General features: G+C 40.6%; 1 protein-coding gene across 11 annotated transcripts in view; it reads right to left on the bottom strand.

The window, feature by feature from the left end:
• ptprsa (protein tyrosine phosphatase receptor type Sa) overlaps positions 1 to 22,708 on the bottom strand; it is a 230,739-nt gene that overhangs the window by 100,306 nt on the left and 107,725 nt on the right. For all 11 annotated transcript variants that reach the window (XM_026143598.2, XM_080290100.1, XM_080290099.1 and 8 more), the window contains 3 exons: positions 21,879 to 22,102; positions 10,431 to 10,576; positions 8,076 to 8,217 (listed from right to left, as the gene is read on the bottom strand). In XM_026143598.2, coding sequence (XP_025999383.1) covers positions 8,076 to 8,217; positions 10,431 to 10,576; positions 21,879 to 21,972 — 382 coding nt within the window. In that variant the 5' untranslated portion in view covers positions 21,973 to 22,102. The remainder of the gene's footprint in view (positions 1 to 8,075; positions 8,218 to 10,430; positions 10,577 to 21,878; positions 22,103 to 22,708) is intronic.

Here is a 22,708-nt window from a genome sequence, read left to right as displayed (position 1 = left end):
CGTTTTTGTATTTCACTTTATTGAGATAAAATCTTGCTTTTTTCACTGCTTATAAGCTTAGTAAAGCCTAGAATACAATTTTGTCTTATTAAGAAACAGATTATGAAATTGCCTATGGGAGGAAAGAAGTCAACGGCCGCAGGTTTAATCACCAGGGCAATCGTATGCTTACAGTTGTAAAAGCCTCCCAGAAGACTGATCTTTCAGTGTAGTCTCCTGCCCCACTCATTGCCGCGAAATGAGATCCATTTATCTGAAATTCCTATCCAGTAATAAACCAATCAGCCAGACACTAACTCCCTGTCTGCTTACCCGTCTTCATCTCTATCACCCAGTGTTTTATTATGGCTGTGCCCAGATGTCTTGGGTGGCTACAGTCACTCTACTTGAACAGAAATTATGTGAAATGGATGGGACTGCTCAGGAGCCATCCACCCCAGACTAGAGGCGAGCTCTTTCCTCTTATCCCACTCTATCACACCAGCTATTTTGTCTTTCCTTCTTTCTCCTTTATCTGTCTTGCTACCACTTAGCTTGTGTTCTGTTTCTTTATCCTCCAATCACACCTGATTACCAGATCACAGGTTCAGGGGATCAAAGGATTCAGTGTCCATAAACTCATATGTCAGTGATTTTTTTTTTCCCCTGGAGGGATTTTTCTGGAACAAGAGAGAAAAATAGAGAGAGACTAACAAAGAAGGCTGATAATAGGCATAGAAATGCCAGTGTGGAGTGTGAAAGGGGGAGTACGGTGAAACTTGGGTAGAGACAAATCTTCCAAGACGTGAAAGAAAGTGGTGGAGTCACTGAAGGACAGCAAAGGGGGATATTGGTGAGGAAACAACATGGAACTTCTTAAGCCTCCAATAAGAGAGGGGCGTGAGGGCCATCCACGTGGTCAACAACCACCTATTGATTTGTTGTTTGTGCCAAGCCTGCCCTCTGCTCAAGAATACCAGCAGAGAAAGGAGGAGGTCTGTACATCCATTTATCCTAAAAAAGAGCTGAATAACAACAACATAAAGAACAAAGAAACTATACCAAAATGCATTTTTATGAGTTAAATAATTCAGGCAACTAAGGCATATCTTTTATTTATGCAGGTAAAAAAATCTCACTGAGAGAGACCTGACCAGGAGGGCAGCATAGATAACAAAGAAACAAACACACCTGACATTCAGCACAGGAACTGAACACAAACATGTGGCTCGTATGAAACATCTTATGTTATCAAAATACTTTTTTTGGCAATCATTCTAGTCAGTAAGTGTTGGGGACTAGCAGAAGAGGGTAAAGGTCATTTTAGACACAGGCAGAAAGGAAGAGGAAGAACAAACAGATCTTTTACTGATACTGACAAACAAATTCTGGGTGGCCACTGCCTGCCTGCTAAATTGTTGCCTTTCTTTGTTTCTCTCTATACTGTGCACGCATACAAGAAACAGAGCGAAACATATCACCAGTGTCCCACGCACCAATCTGTACCATGCATTCTTGCAGAGACTTCCGGAAACAGACTATTCCCTTTTCTCTTGTTCACAATTGCTCTGGTTTCAGTGCTTTAATGAATGTTTCATCAAGAGTGCCCAATGCCTTGAAATCCTCCTGTAAAATACATTAATTCAACCATTAAACACAAACATTATTCTGCACTCGCAGACAGTCTTTATTTTCCTTCTTTGTAACAACACTGGTTGAAAGAAAAAGTCAACCCACGGGACCTCTTAACTTCATCGAAGCCACACAGTCTGGCTAGTGTCGCACAAACAGTTACACTCCAACCTTCATTAATGCTTTCTGTAGCGGCCTGTGAGATTTAAACAACAATGTGGAAACTTCTGGGATAAAACCTCCCTAGAAACTTGTTCATCAAAAAGTTTTGGGATGTTTGCAGGACTACCTGCTGTGACGGAGAGCAGTTGTGAATTCCGTTTGTACATACTTTGTCTTACTGTACACTAATAACCAAGACACAAAGTCTCTAGAAAACACTATGTAGATTTTTGCACTTTCATGCATCGCCTTCATGTCTCTTCTAAGGGAATGTGAAAGTTGTCATGATGAGGGAACCAGACTTTGTAGACCCTTACTCACAACAAGACAAGTCTACAAGCCGGAACAAGTAGCCAAGCAACTGATTTGTGCATTACTAGCTTTGTCGGATTATGTTTGTTTGTAATTGTGACTTAGATGATGCTCACACCCCGTTTTACACATAATCGATTTAGAAATCCTCCTAAAACCAATACAACACCAACTTTTTCTCGCAATTGTACGCAACTGTAACTGTATATATTAGTAAGAAGATGTAAACGTCATTTCAGGATGTTACAAAAACCCGACGGGACATAAAAATGAAGTTATGGGTAATATTTCACAACTCTAAATGCGGGTTTGCGCTTGTTAGGTGCGTACAGGGAATACTGATGAAATGAAAAGCAAGGAGGAGAATTTTTTTGTTTTCTCTCTTATCGCCTCCCCTTCTGTTGCAGCCTTGGTTGAAAAAAAAAACTGAATTAGATTGCGTCACACATTTCATACCATAAACTTAACATCAGCCTAACCTTCAGTCGTTCATTCCTCCTTTTTTAGCCTTTTCCACTGTTTTATTCTTTTCTTTACTTTTTTCTGCTATCATAGCCAAGATCCAACCCCTGTATTAGACATCCACACCCTCTATTTGCTGCTGCCCACTATGACAGGATGCACTTTCTCACATTTTCTTTTTCAGTTACAAAAGAAAACAACAAGAGTGAGAGGAAGAGTGAGAGGAAAAAGCAGAGAGCATATTGTTAGAAAAATTACGTGAAAGGGCCAAAAATGTGTCTATGGTAAACAGACAGCAAAGGTGAAGTTGAGATTGTTCCTTTTTCTATTGGTCGTCTCTGTGGTCAGTAAAGCTAAACACCCAGCACCACTACAACCCACCAAATCTAATTACTGCACCTCCCAAGCACATATTTCACAGTTCTCTACTCTTCTCAAATAACAAGATGTTCAGAAATCGCAGCGCTTGATTGGTGCACTGACTGTGTGTGCACCAATCATCAGGACACCGAATCCCATTAAAATTTGCCATTACCTGCTCCTGCATGAGAGTGGCCAATTTGCAGACACCCCAATCAAACAGTAGTCTCACTATGCCCCATTCCTCTTTGGGTAATAGTGGGTGCGCCCTGAACGTGAACCACATAGTGCAGGTTTGTGGCGAACAGGCAGAGTTTTTAGTCTTGAAATGGTGCGTGCAACTTTTGCTGACCTAAATCCATTATGTGGAAAATTTTTGGCCCATTCATCTTTACAATGTTGCTTTAGTTCGTTGATGTTACATATGCACAGTCCTCTTAAGGTGCCATCACAGCATTTCTGGACTTTGACCAAGCTATTACAACACCTCGAGTCTTTTGTTTTTGCAGCCATTCGGTTGTACGTTTGCTCGTGTGCTTGGGATCATTGTGCTGTTGCATGACCCACCCACACATGACCTCACATTTGACTGAAACAAAGCGCCCAGGTTTTGTGACTCTAAAACAAACCCATGTCATAGTTCATATGAGATGTGTGTCCTGGTACGCTTTGGTTTTGTCTGTCTTGTGGTTTGTTTGGACGCAAGTTTGCAAACCAGTTGGAAGCAGCTGGTTGCTATAGAAGGAGTAAGCATGTACTAAGAGGCCATCAGCTTATCAGTCACCAGTCATGAGCTAATGAGCATGCTGGGTTCCTTGGTCAACAATCTAAGATGCCCCCCCCCCCCCCCCCACACACACACACACACACTTGAGAGTGGGAAAAGACAATAAGGCTGTGAATGCGACTGGTGAAAAAAGCAGCAAATATAAAGGTCCAGGTCAGTTCTTGTGTGTTGCAGCAAGTGTGTGTGTATTAAGGTAAGGTTTTGGTGCTCACTTATTAAAAGCGCTCAGCAGTTGTGCCTTTTTCTCATCTGTTTGAGGGTACTTCAAACTCAAAGATAGGCACATATTTTTCTTTTTTTTCTAACATTAAAAAAATTGAATATCAGACCCAATTTCATCAATCACAGTTTTTGCTACTTGGGTTGCCTCATGGGAGACTTCATTTGCAGCAGTAATCACAGGGCAAAAGACTGCAGAGAGAGATAAAAAGACGAACACACAAAGAGGGATAACTCCTCATGATCTCCTCACAGCAGCATGAGCTGACGGTATCCCAGTGGCAATGTTGCCTTCCCCCCACCCCTTTGTGCCCACACACAAAAAAGATGAATCTTAAAATCTATGAAAAGAAAGTAAAACATGACAAAAAGCCCACAACAAGCTGCAACTTGTGTCAAGTCTCAAGAGTTTGCTTCATACGGCGGTCCCTCACCAAGGACTCCCAGAGGACTGTAAGCAAGTCTTACTAGAGCCAGATGGCCCTGATCTTAGGTATTCAGCTGCTGCAGTAACAGCCAAGGAGGTGTCACAGTCAGTGCAAAACACAACCTGCCATTGCCGCCAATAAACACATGCACACACCACAAACAGTGGAGACAACAGATGAGAACGCAGGGTACTGTCATTGTCACGGTATAGTGAAAAAAGACATGGATTAAAGCTAGACTGCACATATCTTTAGATAAAAAAAGAGAAATGCTGTATCGTGAATTCCTGCATGCGCAGATACAATGGTAGATGAATGAACTATAAGCACAGGGTGTGGTCAGCTGCAGCTATTTAGCTGGTACCATTTTAGACAAGCATTGAATTGTGAGTTTGGTGGACACTGTGCTGTTGCTAATTTCATTTTAAACTCTGAGCGAATCCCATGTGCTCTCATGGCAGATGAGTTTTCAGTATGGCAGAGAAAGCTATATTGCAGTCTTTTGGTCTGTGTGCTTATCAGTTACACCGCATACTGTCCAAATAAACTATATGGTCTTACTGTGAGAGAATATTTCTTGCCCTCTGTATATATATATATATATATATATATATATATGTATGTGTGTGTGTGTGTGTGTGTGTGTGTGTGTGTGTGTGTGTGTGTGTGTGTGTGTGTGTGTGTATATCTGTGTGTGTGTATATATCTGTGTGTGTGTGTGTGTGTGCATTACATTTATGTGTGAGCCATGTAAATTTATTCAAATGTGGGTATGTGGATGCCTCTGTGCATGCGGCTGTACAGTCTCACAAATATGCACTGTGGCTTTTTCTAGCCAAGTCACCCATCACGGCGACCCATTTTCAATCTCCCTAGATCCCAGACCACATCCCTATGTTTACTGCGAATGTGTCCCTTGTGCCTTGTGCCATATCCCATAATCCTTTGCCCCAGTGCCAAGAACCAGTGTTGGGCTATTGTCCTCCTCACCTGTTCTGTATTGCCAGTCGCCCGCAACACTTCCTGTTTTCCTTCATCTTTGGCCAACTGTTCTCCATTTTTCACCCCCCTCGTTTTTTCCTCTGGCTTTTCTCCACTTCCACCTTTACCTTCATACTTTTGCTTTCATTTACATTCCTCATTTTTTTCTCCATCACTTTGTTTTCAGTTAACTGAACACCTGAATGAAATTATAATAACCTAAAATCCAAAATATTCCAGTTTCCTAATTTGTCTTTCCTTTTTCCATTCTCAACCCTTGATAGATGGATGCAGGGCCCCCCAGAACTCATTACAGATGGAAAACAAAGAGATTGCACTGCTCTGCTCCTCTGACACTTACTCACATTCACTCCCATCATCACATTCTCATCCCTCCTTAAGTGCTGGGTCTTGCCTGGGCAGGAGAGCTGCTGTCTTCCTCTGGGCTCAAGAGGAAGCCTCGTTGAGCTGATTCCAATAACTTTTCATTTTCCTTCTGCTCCTGTGGACTGCCCTGAGTTTGCTCTGTGCTCTTTCACACAGCCACAAACACACACTAGTACACACACTCATATGCACATGCCAGGACTTGTAGTTCAAAATTTGGTGTGCTTGTTCCTATTTTTTCAACCTCTTGTTTAAAATCGGTATGTGTGCCTACACTTTGCATGCCCTGCGCTTCGGCACAGTTAATTTGCCTTAAAATAATTAATAATGTATCAAACTAAGAATTAATATGGCAGGATATTAAGCCCTTTAAACATAAGTTCAGGGCTTCCAACGTAATTAGACAGCCACACAAAATCCTCGTCTTTCAAATTTTTAATGAGGAACAAAGACAATACCCAAGTTAACCCTTTAAGACCTACCATAGAACCAAGTCCGCCAGAGCTTATAGTATATTTTTACGTGCTGTGGAGCCATTTTTTGGAGCATTTCAAGTTGCTATACATCAATACAAACATTATAGCCCAAATTTTAATAATATGTCTGCATTAAGTGCATAGTAATTACATAAATTGCAAAAAAGTGCAATAAACTACAAAAAAATAGAAAATCGTTTTTGATTTTTTAACATAAATTTCTAGTTAGAGAAATTTAAGAGGCTTATCCCTCAAAACTGTAAATACAAAAAAGTTGCACAAACTAGTTTCCCACCAAAGGAAATTTATTTTAAGTGTCTTCATAGTTTTATTTTTGAGATACACCAATTTTCATATACTGCAGGAAAAATGAAAAAATATATTATAGTGCAAATTTGCAAAATAACAGCATATGCATCAAAATAAACTATTTCCAGCAGTGCAATATGAGTCCTCAGCATCCCAGAATCGATACAGAAAGTCATAAAGTCAAACATAACTTTTAAAAACACAAGTATAGGCTCATAAGGCCATGATGGTAAAAAACTACATTTCCGCAAAATGACGTCACTTCCGGTTCCGGGCAGGTCATGCCGGATATGCGATAGTTCGCGCTGATGGACGTAGGAAGTGTTACAAACAGCTGATCGGATCGGCAAAGCGTGTTTCTGGAATATTGTGTTTTTGTTGCTGCAAGTGCTTTTTATGCAGTTTTTGCAAAGCTATATGTGGAAGGAAACTGTGACCTAGGACAAGCTGATGGCATAAGATGCAAGTACAACTCCTCCGGTTTCATATGCAAAAAAAATTATTGCGCTAGCTTACGTGGTTGCAGTGCTACCGGGATTTAAAAATAGTTACGCAAAATGGAGCGTGTCCGCTCCGACCGGCTTTAAAGGGTTAAGAGAAGAGGAACCGTTGCACCGAATGACATCACGTTTCATGTTCCTGCAAACTGCAACATGTTCTGGTTTTAAGACTTACCAGAGGGTTGCATTTTGCTTTTGACAGTTCAAAAGCAAATTGCAACCCAAACATATTTAATTGTGTAATGAGCAAAGTACCTAAATGTGGAAAATGCTGGCATTTCTGCTTGCATAATCACTTAAATTATTAATCGCTTCTTGAAAAATAACTTTTTCAAATCGAATGGACATTTGCAGCTCTATACCTAGAAGACTCCCACCTGAATAGCACCCAGTCATCTGCTTTTGGGGTTGTTTCTAACAATAACTGACTGAAAATTCTGGGCCAGGCCTCTAAAATACCCCCACCGCATGTGGATGTGACAGCCAAGGAGGCCTAGCTTGTGCACTGTCGGCCAGCAATTGCTCAGCTTCATCCAGGCCTGGAAACATGGCAGATGGCAGTAGGAGTGAACAGAGGAGGAAAAAGACACCATGCGTGTGTCCATGAATGTGAGGCAAACAGAGACAAGTAGAATGACTGAGAAAAAGGTGTAAACATGTGACCACATGTGCTTGACTGTCTATGATACCTTCATTCATCACCTCTAAATCGCTGCAAAAAAATGGTGTAATATCTTTACTGAAACTAAAGTACCAACCTTTAGCAACAAATCAATAAAATGCATGTTAGGTATGGTTTTACCACACATTCTTTAACCATCACTTCAGGAAAACCATTTTACACGGCAAAAGAATTTGTATCAAATCAAAGCATCTACAGCTGAAGACATCGTTTTTTATCCCCAAAAAGTAAACAAATAAGTAATAAATAATAAACTAAAAAGAGTAGGGCACTATCTACAGCTGTTCCAAACAGGCTTCACGAGTTAACAGATGTCATCTTTTGAGCTCATGGACGTACGTGTTCATGATTTATTTTGTAGTTACGCCTCTGCACACTGTTACATAATTCCAGATTTACCTCGGATGATGGACAGCTTGGCGCTGGTGACAATCTCGCCTTCGCTGTTCTCAGCCACGCATTCGTAGACGTTCTCGTCACGTGGCGCTCGGAGAGGCTGGATTCTCAGAACTGCACCGGCACCCTCGTCAAACTCTATGGTCTGTGGAGTTGAAGTGTAGGGAACACGGTTAAGTCAGACAAATGTGTGATTTGGACTGAAAAACTACTACTTTAACCTGAAGCAACAGGTAGGCAAGAATGGCAAACCTGAGGAAAATAAGATTCTCACATTTCCTAAGGAGATACAAGGACGAGTGTGTCATCGGTGCTCCCAAAATGTGAGAAATCGTTTTCAATTCCACCAAGATATCATTGCTTGGAAAGGTACCGTGTTGGTAATGTTTTATAGCCTGAGGCCATCAGAAATGTAAAAAAAAAAAATCATAAGGAAGCATACTCTCTCTACAAACAGTGTTTGTGCTTTGTGATTTTATCTGTTGATTTGATCTTTAATTATGCCCTTTGTTCTCTATAAAGCCTTTTGTTTTGAACCTCAATAAAGGAGCCTCTTCAAAACAAAAAATATCAGACAACGGTCAGAATACTGGTTTGGTTATGATAAAAATATATTATTTGCTATTATTACTATTATTCTATAAGAAGAGCAATGTAAACAAAAACTTACTGAAAATGTAACAATGCGTGTGACTGACAACTGGACAGTTTTACAACAGTAGTCGCAGAAATTGGCCCCTGGCTAGTATTTAAATAGCCTTGTTTGATCTCCCTGAACACCAGCATATCAACAGGCATGTATCCTGAAGCAATGAGCTGAACTTCAAGACTTGGGTAAAAGACTAGAATTTAAATTATGGAAAATCTCGGTTAATTAGCCCTTGATTTGAATATTTCCCATGCCTTTCTCTTTTGCCCTCATTCTGGACGTGTGAAGTGTCAGTGTAGATGGTCAAGACTGCCATTCTCACAGCAAACCTACTCCTCCAGTATCTGTCCTTCCCCGCAAAAGTTAACACCGTCTCAGCCAAGGACTCACTGCTGTGAACTCTGAGCAAAGCATGACTATAAGATGCAAGTACAAGTCTTCAGCAGCCCTGCTGCTCCACTGTTGCACATCTCAGGGCTGAGCCGCTAATTAGGCTAAAAACACTGCAGAGCACGGCATCATGATTGATATCAAAGCAGCTGTCTAGAGGGTGGAAAAGGGAAAAAAACCCCAGCTACTTCAAAACCCCTTTATAAATTTTTTTTATTTAATTTTATGATAAATGGAGAAAAAGAAGCGTCCGTTCTGGCGGGCTCCTTCACGCCCTTGGCTTTGTTTCCTACTTAGCATGCAGACGAGGCAAACGCACAAACACAACTTGTCTTTTAATTTTGTCCTCAGTGGAAATGCTGATCTCCCCTTGTCGATGGTGCCATTTTTTGCTTTTTTAGCCCCTCCCCCTGTGGCTACCTTCATGCCGCACTGTGCATGTCTGTGTGTGTGCGTACATGTGTGCGCATCCCTGCACTGTCACTGTCATCGTTGTTAACGAAAGCAACTTTTTAATTAAGAGACACTGAGCATCAATCAAGACTTTTAGAGATGCCATCTGGGATGCCTGCCGAGAAGTGAACAACAAACATCATGAATAACGTGCAGAAACATTCACACAGACAGGGCTGTGTGCTGAAAAAAGACAGGAGGGAAAAAATGTGACAACAGCAGAGTCATTCAAATGCAAAAGAAAAAAAAATGGCTTTAGACGAATGAGAGGGTTCTGTATTTCATTACTGACCAGTTGCTACTGGTAGACTAGCACACTGCTTAAAGATTAGAGAAGCAAGCCAACAAAGATGCTATCAGCAATAATTTCAAGGCTAATTAAAATGTTGCTTTTGATAAGGTGGTGGAGTGCCCCCAGCTGCAAGAGAAGACTTGGAATTTTGTACTGCTGAGAAGAAAATATGTGGTAAAACGTGTAATGTGGTATTAAACTGTAGGATTGTTATTTGTCACAACAGTAAATATCACAATATATAAAGTAACAAATGGTAAAGAACATTTGTTTATTACACAACTTTCTATTTATCTAAATTTTTAGCAGCTTTCCCCCCCCAATTTACTCCCATGATACTCCAAAATGTTTCAATGTAATGTTCGCTGACATGAAGATACAACATTTTTTTAGGTCAATACATTTTTCGACAGTGACATTTTTTAATATGATGCATAAAAATATTACTGAGTATTTCACCCAAAGCTCATTAAGGTAAAGTAAAGTGGGACAATTCCAAAAAAACGATCCCACAAAGAACAACAAAGAACATTTAGAATAAAGGCTGCACCAATGGACAGCAGGTTTCACTTACCTCTATACGCTGGGAGTTCACCTTCTTTCCTTTTTTGTTCCAACTAACCTTTGGCTTGGGGTCACCTGTTGCCTGGCAGACAAAGGAGACCACACCCCCCGAGACACCAATCTGGTCAACGGGAACTTTTGTGAAGCGTGGTAGTGCTGAGGAGCAAGACAACAGAGAAAGAGGGAGAGGACAAGAAGAGAGGGAGATACATTAGTAGACGAAAGGCAAATGCAGCACCACCAGAGCTAATGCCATTCTTACCATAATTACATTTCTGAAAATACAGACTTTTAAATCCCGGTTTAAGTGCACGCATCCATAGAGAGACGCTAGTACAGAACGTCTCATCAACCTCCACTTGGCTCTTCCCTTTCAGTCTCTTACTCTTGTCTCCATAGCACAGTGCTGCATCTTAGTGTTACAACTTCAGAGTTCTGCTGGGCTGGGTAGAGAGCATTGTGGTGTGAATTTATATGTAGAGTCTTTGCTAAGGCGTAGACGATTATTAGCTTAAAATGATTACCCACAGAGCAATAGAGTACAGCCTAGCATACTACCGGCGTTGCTGGGAATACATTAGCGAAGGCAATTAAGAAGATGAGACAGTAAAAATGAGTTTTTGTTTTAATTTGACGCTATTTTTTTTCCAAGTGCTTAACATGACTTTTCCTGCTGGACAAAGTATAGCACTGACTAAGCCACTGCAGCAGTTCAATTCTCACTTGCACTAAAACATACTAAAAATTGATCTGCCCGGGAAAATTGATGCTTTTGCCTGTCAAAAGTTTGTAATTTTGGTGCTTTTGGAGCTGGAATTTTCCCCTCCTGCTTGGGTTGCAGCAAGTTCAAGACAACAAGTCTGATAGAAAGAGAGAAACAGAGAGAAAACAGACTCCTGGGGAACTCGTTAAAATGGAATCATACAGATATGTGGGGATGATCAAACGGCCAGCGCATAACGTCAAATTAATAATTAAGGGACCATGGGCCAACACCAGTCTCCAGGCACTGCTAAACACATATGAAGGAGAGTTCCTGCATTCATTATCTGGTAAAGAGATATACGCAATTGGAGAATGAGGTAAGGGGGAATAGCGTTAGACAAGGGGAAGGAAAAGAAGAAGGGCGAGAAGAGGCACTACACAATCCAAATGTTTCTGATGCAAATATCACAGCAACACACACATACTAACTTTAGCCTGCTGAACATTGTATTTTTTTAAAGTGTAAATGGTATTGCAAGACTGTGAGATTTTAAAGCGCTAATTTGATAGTAAATTTTGTTTTCATATATAACAAAATCTCTTCCTGCAGTCTGTGAGAGATGGATATTGTCCACACTGAACTAAATAAATATTATTACAATAACATTACTAACTTCAGAAGCTTATTCTATGTTTATGATACATGCAGAGTATGTATGTTACAAACCAGTTCCTTCTGAATACAAACCTGATGTTACTTAATGAACTAATTTAGGATTTAAACATAAAGAAATTTAAATTTGTCAAACAATGTTCTCCAGCTCACAGAAACCATATAACATGCACGATAAAAACAATGAATTTACAAAAGAAAACAAAACAAATAACACTCTGTTGTTTATTTCACTAGAGTATACTTCCTATATCTACGGTTAAAGGTTGTGGTACAATATAGGTACGGCATCCTTTCATCGTCATCAAGGACCAGGCCTGCTTTATTTGTGCGTTGCATACTATGACCCCTTTTGGCATTTTACACTTTCAATTTCCATTCTGAAACTGCACAACACAGCTTTACACAACACAGCTCCTCTGCATTTGACCTCCCCCTTACAATGCGCTCTCTGTTGAGACAGAAGAGGGATTTACACAGATCAAGCCTGTGGCGGTGGTTCTGCTGAAGGACAGCATTCTTTGATTAGTTTTTCCCCTGGACCATTTGACATTTCCACCCAGTCGCCTTCTCCACCTCTCCCTGTCTCGCTTCATAGGATGTGAGAAATGTACAATAAATGCGATTGTTTGCATGTGCGTCTGAGTTGAACTCGTGAAACGTGCAGAATTTTCAGAACTAAATAGTTTTCAATATTATCTCAGCAAGGTTTAAATAAAGCGAGACAGCTGGGGAGCTGAGAGGAGAACGAAAAAGAGTGTGACCGCTGGGAAGGACGGAAGGACAAGTGTAGCAGGAGGTGGAGAGGTCAGTGGTAAAGAGAACACTGGAAGAGAAGAGTAGAGAAGGTGACGGGAGGTCCAGAGAATCGAGGAGAGGCTGTGAAGAGAGAGTGCTGCATATTTCTAAAGCTTTTATAACTTTCAGTACCTATTGCTTTTTTTTTGTTTGTTTTTTTGGTTATTTGCATTTTTCTTTTTCTTTTAAATGCATGAGATCAAACGGCCAGTTAATACCTTTTGGAAACAGTAATATCTGCTGTACGTGCTGCAACATCTTAAACTCCTTGGCGTCTGGTGTCCATGTACCCCTTATCAGCGAGGCATTTACGACAGTATTCACTGATCACGCCACTAACAATAAGTCTGATTTCTAAGACCTAGATTTACATTAACTCTCATCTAAAGCGACATTCAATAACGACGAAAGGAAGGGTGACCAGGGTTTTGTACATTTTCTGAAAGCCGTCCTAGATTCTTCTGAATAGAAGACATCCATTGCCTGGGGACGAAATAAAAATGTAAAACGCAGCTAAGAACGTCTATCACGGCCACCAGCTCAGCTGTAAGGCGGCACTCACAGCTCGACAAAAGCTAATGCTAGTGCTAGAAAATGGAAAGGTAGTTGTGCAAATGTAAGACACAATATCTCTCTCACGATGAGGACATCAGTCTACGGCCTACAGATGTCACTGCTGTCATAGGTTAATCCCTGGGCGTCACTGTTCACAGAGACATGCATCTCAAATTCAACCTCTACAGAGATTACTGCAAGGCATAAAATTGCACATAATTATATCGCACTGCCTGAAAGTTTTGTCACATAAGGACTGGCAAAAGTTTTAACTCTAGCTCTGCTCTCCTTCCTTGTATTTTTAAGGGCATATTTTTAGACTTTAGTCATCTCACAAAGTGAGTTTAATGTTCTTGGAAGTCAGTAGCTTTAATTAACTTCCAGTCAATTCGGATTAGGTAAAGTTGTCTGCACAATTCATTTAGATGGACTCCCAGTTTAACTGAATGTAGTTCTTGTTTTCAATAAAAACACAAAAAAAGTGTATTTAAGACATTAAAGGAATAAAATGAATGGTGGGCAAACGTATTCTGCTGAGGTGTTTCTGTGTACCTGTCTGCATATGTTTGACTGGCACTGGCTGTTGAATGTCTATAAAGGTGCAGTTACTGCAGGTATGCCGTGTGTGATTGTGTGAACTCTGATGAGCATAATTAACCTTTTGTTCTGTTTTTCCCAGCTGTGATCCTCTGGGCTTTTGCTGCCAGTTACCACTGACTCCAAGTTCAATTTGAACTTTGCCAACACCAGTAATTGCAGGGTAAGAAAGGTTGAACGGAGCCTGGATTTAAAGTGCTTTGCAATAATGAATAATGGCACAGAGGGTCCTATATCAACAGATAAAATTGTTCACAGTGTTTCCTGCATTGAATGGCCCATGTGATGACGATATGCACTGACACCAGTATCAAATTATATCAAATGCAAGTACAAAAACTGCAAGTCTCTGGCAGCCTTCTTGCTCATTAAGGCTACATTTAGCACCAAATCCTCCAGGCTTCCTTTGGTCCAGTGGGTAAAAATAGCTTTCAGTTCATTTTCATGAAGGCAAAACATTTAGAAGGTTCTCTTTGTAGGCAGGTTATATTCCCACTAGTGCCACCTTTTCTGAAAATATATGCACTTCTATGGCTCTAAGGTAACTCGCATGTCAGTCTCCACGTACTGTTGTTCGTTATGTTACCAGAGATGACATTGAAAGGACACTGCACCCACAGTGGCCATTTGTCCCTTCTACTAAAGTCTCCCTCTATTCACTAAGCTTCCCACAGACAGACTGAGGTACAGCCTTGCCTAGATAAGCACACAGAACCTGTCTTTATCTGCCTGGCAGGGGGACGTGGCCTAAGCTAAAATAACCAGCAATAGGGGCCCAGCTATCTTCACAAGGCCCCGAGAATAGAACAGATCCACGCAAACAAGAGTGAATAGAAGAAGGAGGAAAAACTCACACTGTGCACACAGACGCTTGTTTAGCTAATACAGCAACCACCTGCTACTGGCCGCTACCTCTGTTGGACCCGATAACACAGAATACACCAGCACTGTGATTATAAAGTGGCAGAGAGTGGGAGGTGGGAATGTGAATATGAGACGGCTCCATTTACAGTACTTTACTGTTGTCGTTTGGTGGGGGAGGAGGGGTGTGAGAGGAGGGAGGGGACTGGCTTTATGACTAATACGGTAATTGATGGAGAAAAGCTTCTCGGGTCATAAATAGGAGCCATTATCCTCTGAATTAGCAAAGTGGGAGACAAAATGATGCACAACCATTCAGTGATTTGCAGAGAATTGGTAAAGGGCACTTGTTATCCATCTTGCTACAAATAGGTATCTTTCACAGCACACGGGACATTTACCAGCAATGTCTAAAAAGTACATTTGGTACTATGAGAGGTATTACAACCAGCAAATCAATTTCACTTACTCCAGGCTGCTGCAGGATCCTGAGAATAGGGTGGTCAGGATGGAGATGCAGATTAGTATAACATTAATTTTGCTTTTTTCTCTTCTTCTTCCTCTTCTTTTTTAAATGCCAATTTACTCATAATGACTTAAAAGTGCATATATGCAACTTAATGCATATCCCACTCACGGCCCTTTTATCTAAGCAGACACTCTAAAAGCCTGTCTGGCAGGGATAATCTTAAGTCTACTTTGTTCTGCTTACACAGTGCATGCGAGAAAATAGAAACCACAGTGTGTCACAAATTTAAACAAGTCAATTTAGTGACGCTAAACTAAGATTAAACTTAATTTCTGTGTTACCCAAACAGCAGACACATGATCTACAGGGTGCAGTCAATATACTTCAGGGTGGAAATTCCTCATCTCAACATTAACTTTGATTTTTGTAAGGCCTAAAAAAACCCCATCTTACTAGGTCAACTGCTGGTCTCGCTTCAGTGTGGGATGTTTCCAGGTGCAGACGGGGGCTAAGAGAATTCAAGGCATCGCAGACTTGCGTGACTTAGCCACAGCAGCCACAGGGTGAGTAAAAGGGAGTGGAAGCTGACGGACTAAGTGAGTGACCTGAGACAAGGGCAACTGGAAGCAACCTTTATTAATCCTTACACAGGTTCCTCAGCCTTGTGAGTTTTACTTTTTCTAAATACAGCTTGTTGATTGAAACCTCCCTTTTAGTCATGTTGTCTAGAGCTGTTGAAAACAATGACTGAATTTAAGCTTTTAGGAGGAAGCAAAAGGTCAGCGCTGTAAAAGAACTGAAAGCACTTGATTCACACACATATAAATAGAAAAGCTTCTCTGCAAAACTGTTTCATCCCTTTTGTTTTCGTAAAACATCACACATTAAATTACCTACATTTGTGTCACTTTGTAACTTGTACGGTGTAACTATATGCATCATAAATCTATAAAGCTAGCAATCCTGGACCTGATCAAAAGCCTTGAACCTTATCAACACATGTGTAAGGATGGAGGGATAGAAAAGAAAAACAGGTAGGCAGATAGACCTTTTAGCCAAATGCACATTCAATTGAACGAGTGGATAGACCCACACATGCAACCCCCCACCCAGGCTTAAACAACCAAGCCCCATCAATCAGGACCGATTCTCACAGGCTGCCTGGGCAGGGGCCATCACCATGGAAACCAACCCTTTACTTGAAAACCGCTTTGCTTTGTCTTGTCTAGAGGTTTTCGCACACAATCACTGCCAAGCAAGCCCAGCGGGCCAAGGCAAAAAACTTGACCCAGACAAGAAAACAGAAAACAAGACAGAAAAAGTGTCTGCTGCTTGTAGTTAGAAAACTGTAAGTTAACTGTTATTAGACAACATTTTCATCTCCAGCCACAGTGTCGGTGCATGACATGGGTTATTTTAACTTCTTCATTTATTCCTTGTTTCCCTTTTTTCTCTCTTTCCAGTCATAAATGATAAAATGTTAGCTAAATTGTGAAAATCTTCTGCATCCATTATTTACTTAAAGTGTGTATTGAGTATATAATGATGTATTATGCATATAATTCTCCTTCATCAGTTGCCAAGGTGCTTTTGAGAAGTATACTTATCTTATAATAGTGTTTCTGGTGGAGAAACGTGTTCTGCCTGGATGTGGGTTTGAAAAAGAAGTTATATATGTATGTATATAGTCTAAAGTCAGCTGCATATGTTTGGGTTGTACTCGATTCCTAGGCAGAAGGCGACAGAAGAAAGGCTTATTGAATTTCTGTGTTGGGGCGGTTGCCTTGATTGAACAGACAGTGAAAATTATATCTCAAATTCTTCCTTTTAGAAAAAAAAACAAACTAAGGACACATGACGTTGCCTCTGGGGAATTTCTGTCACTTATTTAATAAACTAATACATTTACAGCCAACAGGGCACGAGGCATCTAAAAGTGATGTGCTTGCATGCAAACTACTGAATGTGTGCCATATTGTTTAACTTTACTTGTTGACCACTTCACTTCTTAAAAGTCCACGGGGCATTGCTCAGGATGTGGGAACCCAGGGTTTAAAAGATAATAAATGTGTGTTGGTATCCAGAGGTGAAAAACAGCCTGACCGCACTGCTGTCACAGGGAAGCTGCATTTCTTAAAAGAATGGCACACTTGTAAAATGCAAATTGGTCCCACTGAAACCATTGTTGAAGGCTAAAGTAAAAAGCTAAAGTCACTAAGTATCCTTCAGCCCATTGGAAATAAGTAGGTGTGATTCCTCAGAGAGAGGACGGAAATTAAGCTTAAGTATGTGCCTGATTTCAAAATGGCCACAGAGCGCACACGGATGAGGCGAATTGAGAACAATTTTGTGTCATTTAGAGACTCACTTGAGGCAATTGACACTTGTTGGCTCATTAAATGAAGAAGACACCTCAAATTGCCAAAGGTGTTATAGGTCTGATCAAAACAAAAGACAAAACACAAAAGAGGAGAAAGAAAATGGAGCGGGGAACAGGGTCTAGCATTTCAATGAAAACAAAACAGCAAATGCTTACTGCATCTTTCTCTGTATTTAAAGTCACATACAAAGAAAAACACCCACCTTTGCAATCTTAGAAATAAGTGTTTTAAATAGATATTTCTTATTTGGAGATTCTTTTGGGACCATTTCTGCAGCAGACACGAGTCCATATAAACAGAACAGTGCAATATTCTCACAATTAACTTAAATTAAGCATTACAGCATTAGCAGTGCATTTTTTCTTTTTTGTTTAATTCTTTGCACTCTTGTCACTGAGGAACAACACATGAATATATGACATGACAGGTGTAGAAATCCAGATTAAATGTGTAGTTAAAACATTAAGATTAGAAAACAAGATGCAGGTGAGTGGGTCGGAGCATTTCTGTCTACTACTTGTAAATGTACAGCTCGGAGATTTCAACCTCTACTCCGCAGCAGCAGGCTTCTTGAAGCAGTAGATTCAAGTCTGTAACTCAATTAAAAATTAACTTGTTTTCTTCTCATTTGAGAGCGGGAAAAAAGTGCATAGAGTAAACACAAGGACCCAGCATGCAACAGCAGGGTGTACATAAAGTTGAACTGACAGAACTAAATCGAGAGCCTCAAACACAATTTGACTGGAAAAAGATAAGGAGGGAGTTGAAGCAGGCAGAAAGAAAAAGAAAAACTGAGAGAAACAAGAAGCGAGAAACCAAGAGGTGAAGATATTGGAAACAGGAACAAGAAAATGTTCTCCACTAAGGGGCTTCATTTTCTTTTCTTTTTCAATTGGCAGCTTCAAAGGAATATAAATAATTGAACACCCTCACCCCATCACTGAGAGTTCTGGCCAATTACTATTAGAAGTCCTTTGCCAAGAAAGCAACATTTGAGAACTCTTAACAGGCAAAGAGAAAGGAGGAGGAAAAAGTGAGGAGGAGGTGAAATGCCTTTAAAAAAAGATGACAAATACTCTGGTTTACCTGTTAAAAAAATATTAGCAGAGAGTAAGAAAAAGTTTGGGGTTTCTATATACAAAAGAACAAAATAAAAGAATTCAAACTTTGAACTTGAGCGTAAAACAGTGTGCTTCTCAACCGGAAGTAACAAAAACAAAACTTATTTCTCCAAACGAAAGGAGAAAAAAATCCTCATGAATTCTATCTGAAGATGTGACAAAACAATGTTTTCACACCTGCAATTGTATTGCAATATCAATACAATTGATAAAGACATAGTCACAAAAAATATAATATGGCATCACTTCTACAGCTGAAGTTTAAACATGAAAATTTTTTTATTTATATAGGGGTACCCAGGTAGCATGTTTGATTTAGCCATTTCCCCCCCCCCCCCTTTTTGAACACCGGATACTCTTCCTGACGTGGCTCCAAAGGGATCTGTATCTCCTCCAGGTACTGAACCAGGATCCCTTTGCTTGTTAGCTGAATCTGTAACCCACTGCACTACAGAGCCAACCAGAGGTTTACAAAATTGTAAACACTTCTCATTAGAGCCCAACTCACAAGTAATGTGTATGTATATAAATTATTTGTGACAATCAATTTCAGCAAGTTAATAAACAATGACCCCATTATGTCCCCTTTTAATCATGTCATTCATGCTTCTAAAGAGTCCAATACGCTGACAGTGTTGTTCGTTTTTTTAAACCCTTATATCGGTAAAGTAGGCCTCTATTTTGGGTATCAACAGAGACTCTTTCTAAAGGAAAACAGCCTGCCCTTTTAACCAGAACTGTCTGATATAGTTAAAGCTTTATATTCTTTGTGCTGGATGCTTTTCTACCTTTAATCGTGACTTTAAAGCATTCTATAAAGATATGAAAAATTACTCAATCGTTAACTACATTTCTTTTGTTACTGGTGTGGTCTTTGTATCATCAGTGTCTGAGAATTAATTGGCTTGATTAAATGAACTAAAAAAATACCCAAGAGCTCAAACAAATTAAAAATAAAGAAAATCACATGTAAGCAAAAGTATTGTTGTTGGATGATACTGGCCTAATACAAATGTTATACTTCTATAGTTTATCATTATCTTACAGCTACCTGTGAAAAGGCTCAGGTGTAACTCTACGCATAAGCATATTTCAAACTTTGCACACACACACAGACATTTACATTTGTGTACCTGAACATAAATGTATGCAAATATAGACATTCACACAAGCCAAGCATTATTATGGTTGGGGTGGCAGGATTTATTGAGCCATATTTCTTTCTCTTTTGATTAAAAATGTCTCCTTCTCACCGTGATTTATGAGTGTAAATAAAAGGAATGGAGGGCAAGGGGAGATGGAGAGAGAGAGAGACAGAGAGAGAGAGAGAGAGACGCAGAGAGAGAGGGGAGGGACGTGAGAGGTGGGGATGACATCATGCTTTCAGTTGGGCTTTTCTGCAAAACGGTGGCATCCTTTCAGTCCAGCAAGTGGGAGTGAAAATAATTGGACAACTGCACTACTGGGCTGTGTGTGTCTGGCCATGAATGTGGGGGTGAAAGCCATTCAAAGGGAGGAGAGGAAGGTAGCCTGTGCTTTTGTGCATATATTTCCAAGCATAATAGTGCGGCCCCCAAAAGAGATGAGAAAAAGGAGTAGGACAGCATGCATATATGTGCCTGTGTGTGACTGTGTGTGTCTTTTTTACCCCCAAAAAGGGAGAACAACAACAACAACAAAAGTACAAGCTTGTGAGTGAAACAACAGGACAGGGCGAGGAAGTCTGACAAAAAACAGCAATCTCATCTACAGACGGCATCGACAAAGATGGGCAGAGAGCCCTACTGTTTTGAGACAGTGAGAGGGTGGGTGATGGCAGTGGGGTACGGGGGGCTAATCTCCATCAAAGATGAAGCAGATTGCACTGATTGTTATTTAAACCAGGGCGAGCAAACAGAGGCTGCGCGAGGGAGAAACGCAGTCGTAATAAACAGTCGGCGAGTGGACAGAAGACAAGAACATTCTAATGAGCCACATATTAAGTTCAGGGGCTCTAAGACGTTTACTTTCGCTCCGCATTCGTCTGTGGCCTCACTGTCAGTGAGAACAAAGACATCTGTTTGACATCTGTCGGAGTGCAGTTTTAGATATTTTTTGCCAGCTGAGCTGAAAGACACTCCAATTATGTTACCAGACAGTCAAACCACTGTGCAATCAAAGGTTCGCCTCTGTTGGAACATGAGGAAAATCAAGCAATCGTGTCATCATGAACCACTAAAAACAAATTCATTGAATGTCAAATTGGAGATAAAAGAAAATGCGGAGCAAACAGAGTGGAAAATACAATATCCCTCTTAAATTGTTCAAGGTAGACAACAAAAGTCAGCAATGACTGTGAAATAACGTGTCTAATCTGTTACTTCCCATTTTAAGGACTTATCACTGACATATTCCAGGGCTAATACACCAACATTTAGCTCATAGAAATCTCGCTATGTACTCTGTTACTAACTATGGAGGACACTGCATACAGACAAATACAATGCCTAAATTAGGCAATTATTGTGTGATATTAATCTTTTTATATGAAAATAAGTGCATTGTCAGAACATTATCCAAATATCGAATACCCACACAATGACTTACAGCCTATCCAAACAGGAAGCATCTTAGCCAAGTTATTCTATCATGACAATGCTATCTAACATCATACTTTCTGGTGGATATTGGGTAGGTTGTTTATAAAGTCAGCGGTTTGATCCCTGCCTCTTCCAGTCTGCACGTAGAACTATCCTTGGGCATGATACTGAACCCCAAGTTAACCCTGGTGTATCCATGAGTGTGCACATGAATTTTAGAATTGGTTAATGTGGCTATATACAAGGAGAAGTCCATGTATCACTTAAACAACACCTCTGTCTGTATAAGCCGTGTTTTACACGTGGCTCCAGTGATGTAAACATACAAGTGCCCTGTAATTCCAGTAGTGGAATTTACTGCCTAGTCCACGTTTGCATAGACACAAAAACACAGGCCAAAGGATTACCGCTACAGCTAAATGAATATGGCTTTGGTTTTACAAATAAGCTTTTTCTTTCCTCTGGCTACTCTAAAGCAGTCCCACCTAGATAAGATGTAAACAGTCATTAGCATGCAATCTTTAAATACAAATGTGCAGTCGCAAAATGCAACAAAAGCATCTTGGAAGTGCTCAAAGTAAAGAAAAAAGGTTCACCAAAGCTTATATAATGTCCCTCTCTCCCCCCTTTTTTGTGATTACTCCACTTTTTAATAAGTTTGCAGATATGAGTGATGAACCTGTTAAAGGCACCAAAATTGAGAAGATCTTGGTACTTACTGGCGTTGGAGCCGGTGAGCAGCAGTGATAGCAGCAGAGTGATCACAGGCAGCAGGACTTGCAAGGAGATGGGCAGGGCACCACTGGTGGCCATCTTGGCTCTGGTAGGGAAGGGGGAGGGGGAGGGGGAGGGTAGGGTCGGAGTGACCTTTGGCCTGGCCGGAGAGCCGAGGCCCCAACTGCACGAGGACGTGTGGGGTCTTCAAGCAGGACAGCTTGACGCTCTGCAAAACACAGAATAAGAAATAAATATGAATAAATAAAAGTGATGAACCCAAAAACACTTGTTACCTATATTACTTTGTAACAATCAGATTTTGTCACAGTACATTAATCATCATACTTCTTAGCATTTATATTCTATGAAACTAAAGTGTCATAACAATTTCACTGTTGCAACAATTCCATATAAAACCTCCAGTTCCACAATGGTGGTTTTGCCCACAGCAAAAGAACACAGGTCACGACAGTCTGCTGCATTTTCTACAATCCCTCATTGGCGGTAACGCATAAATGGAAGAAGGTAACAGGTTATCAGTGGCACAGCTGGGAGTAAAGGCGCCACATCCCCAAACCTTTAACATTCCGATCTCACAACCACTGTTTTCTCACATCCCTCAATTAGCAGGGCAGGGCTGCCGCTGCTTTCTTTCTTCTTCGCCTCCTAATCGCCTGATCTTGTCGTTATTTGCTTATCTCACCGCCTTGTAATTATACAGGCACCTGACGATATCCCAGGCATCGTCTCTTTGTTTTACTCAAATTGCCATTAATCCCCCAAGCTGCACAGAGAGACCAAGGAACCCAGGATGACACCCACTACACTCCCA

The sequence above is a fragment of the Astatotilapia calliptera genome, chromosome 15 (assembly GCF_964374335.1).
Source record: "Astatotilapia calliptera chromosome 15, fAstCal68.1, whole genome shotgun sequence".
Lineage (NCBI taxonomy): Eukaryota > Metazoa > Chordata > Actinopteri > Cichliformes > Cichlidae > Astatotilapia > Astatotilapia calliptera.
The sequence above is the reverse complement of the archived record's forward strand: the minus strand, read 5'-3'. Positions and strand labels throughout refer to the sequence as shown.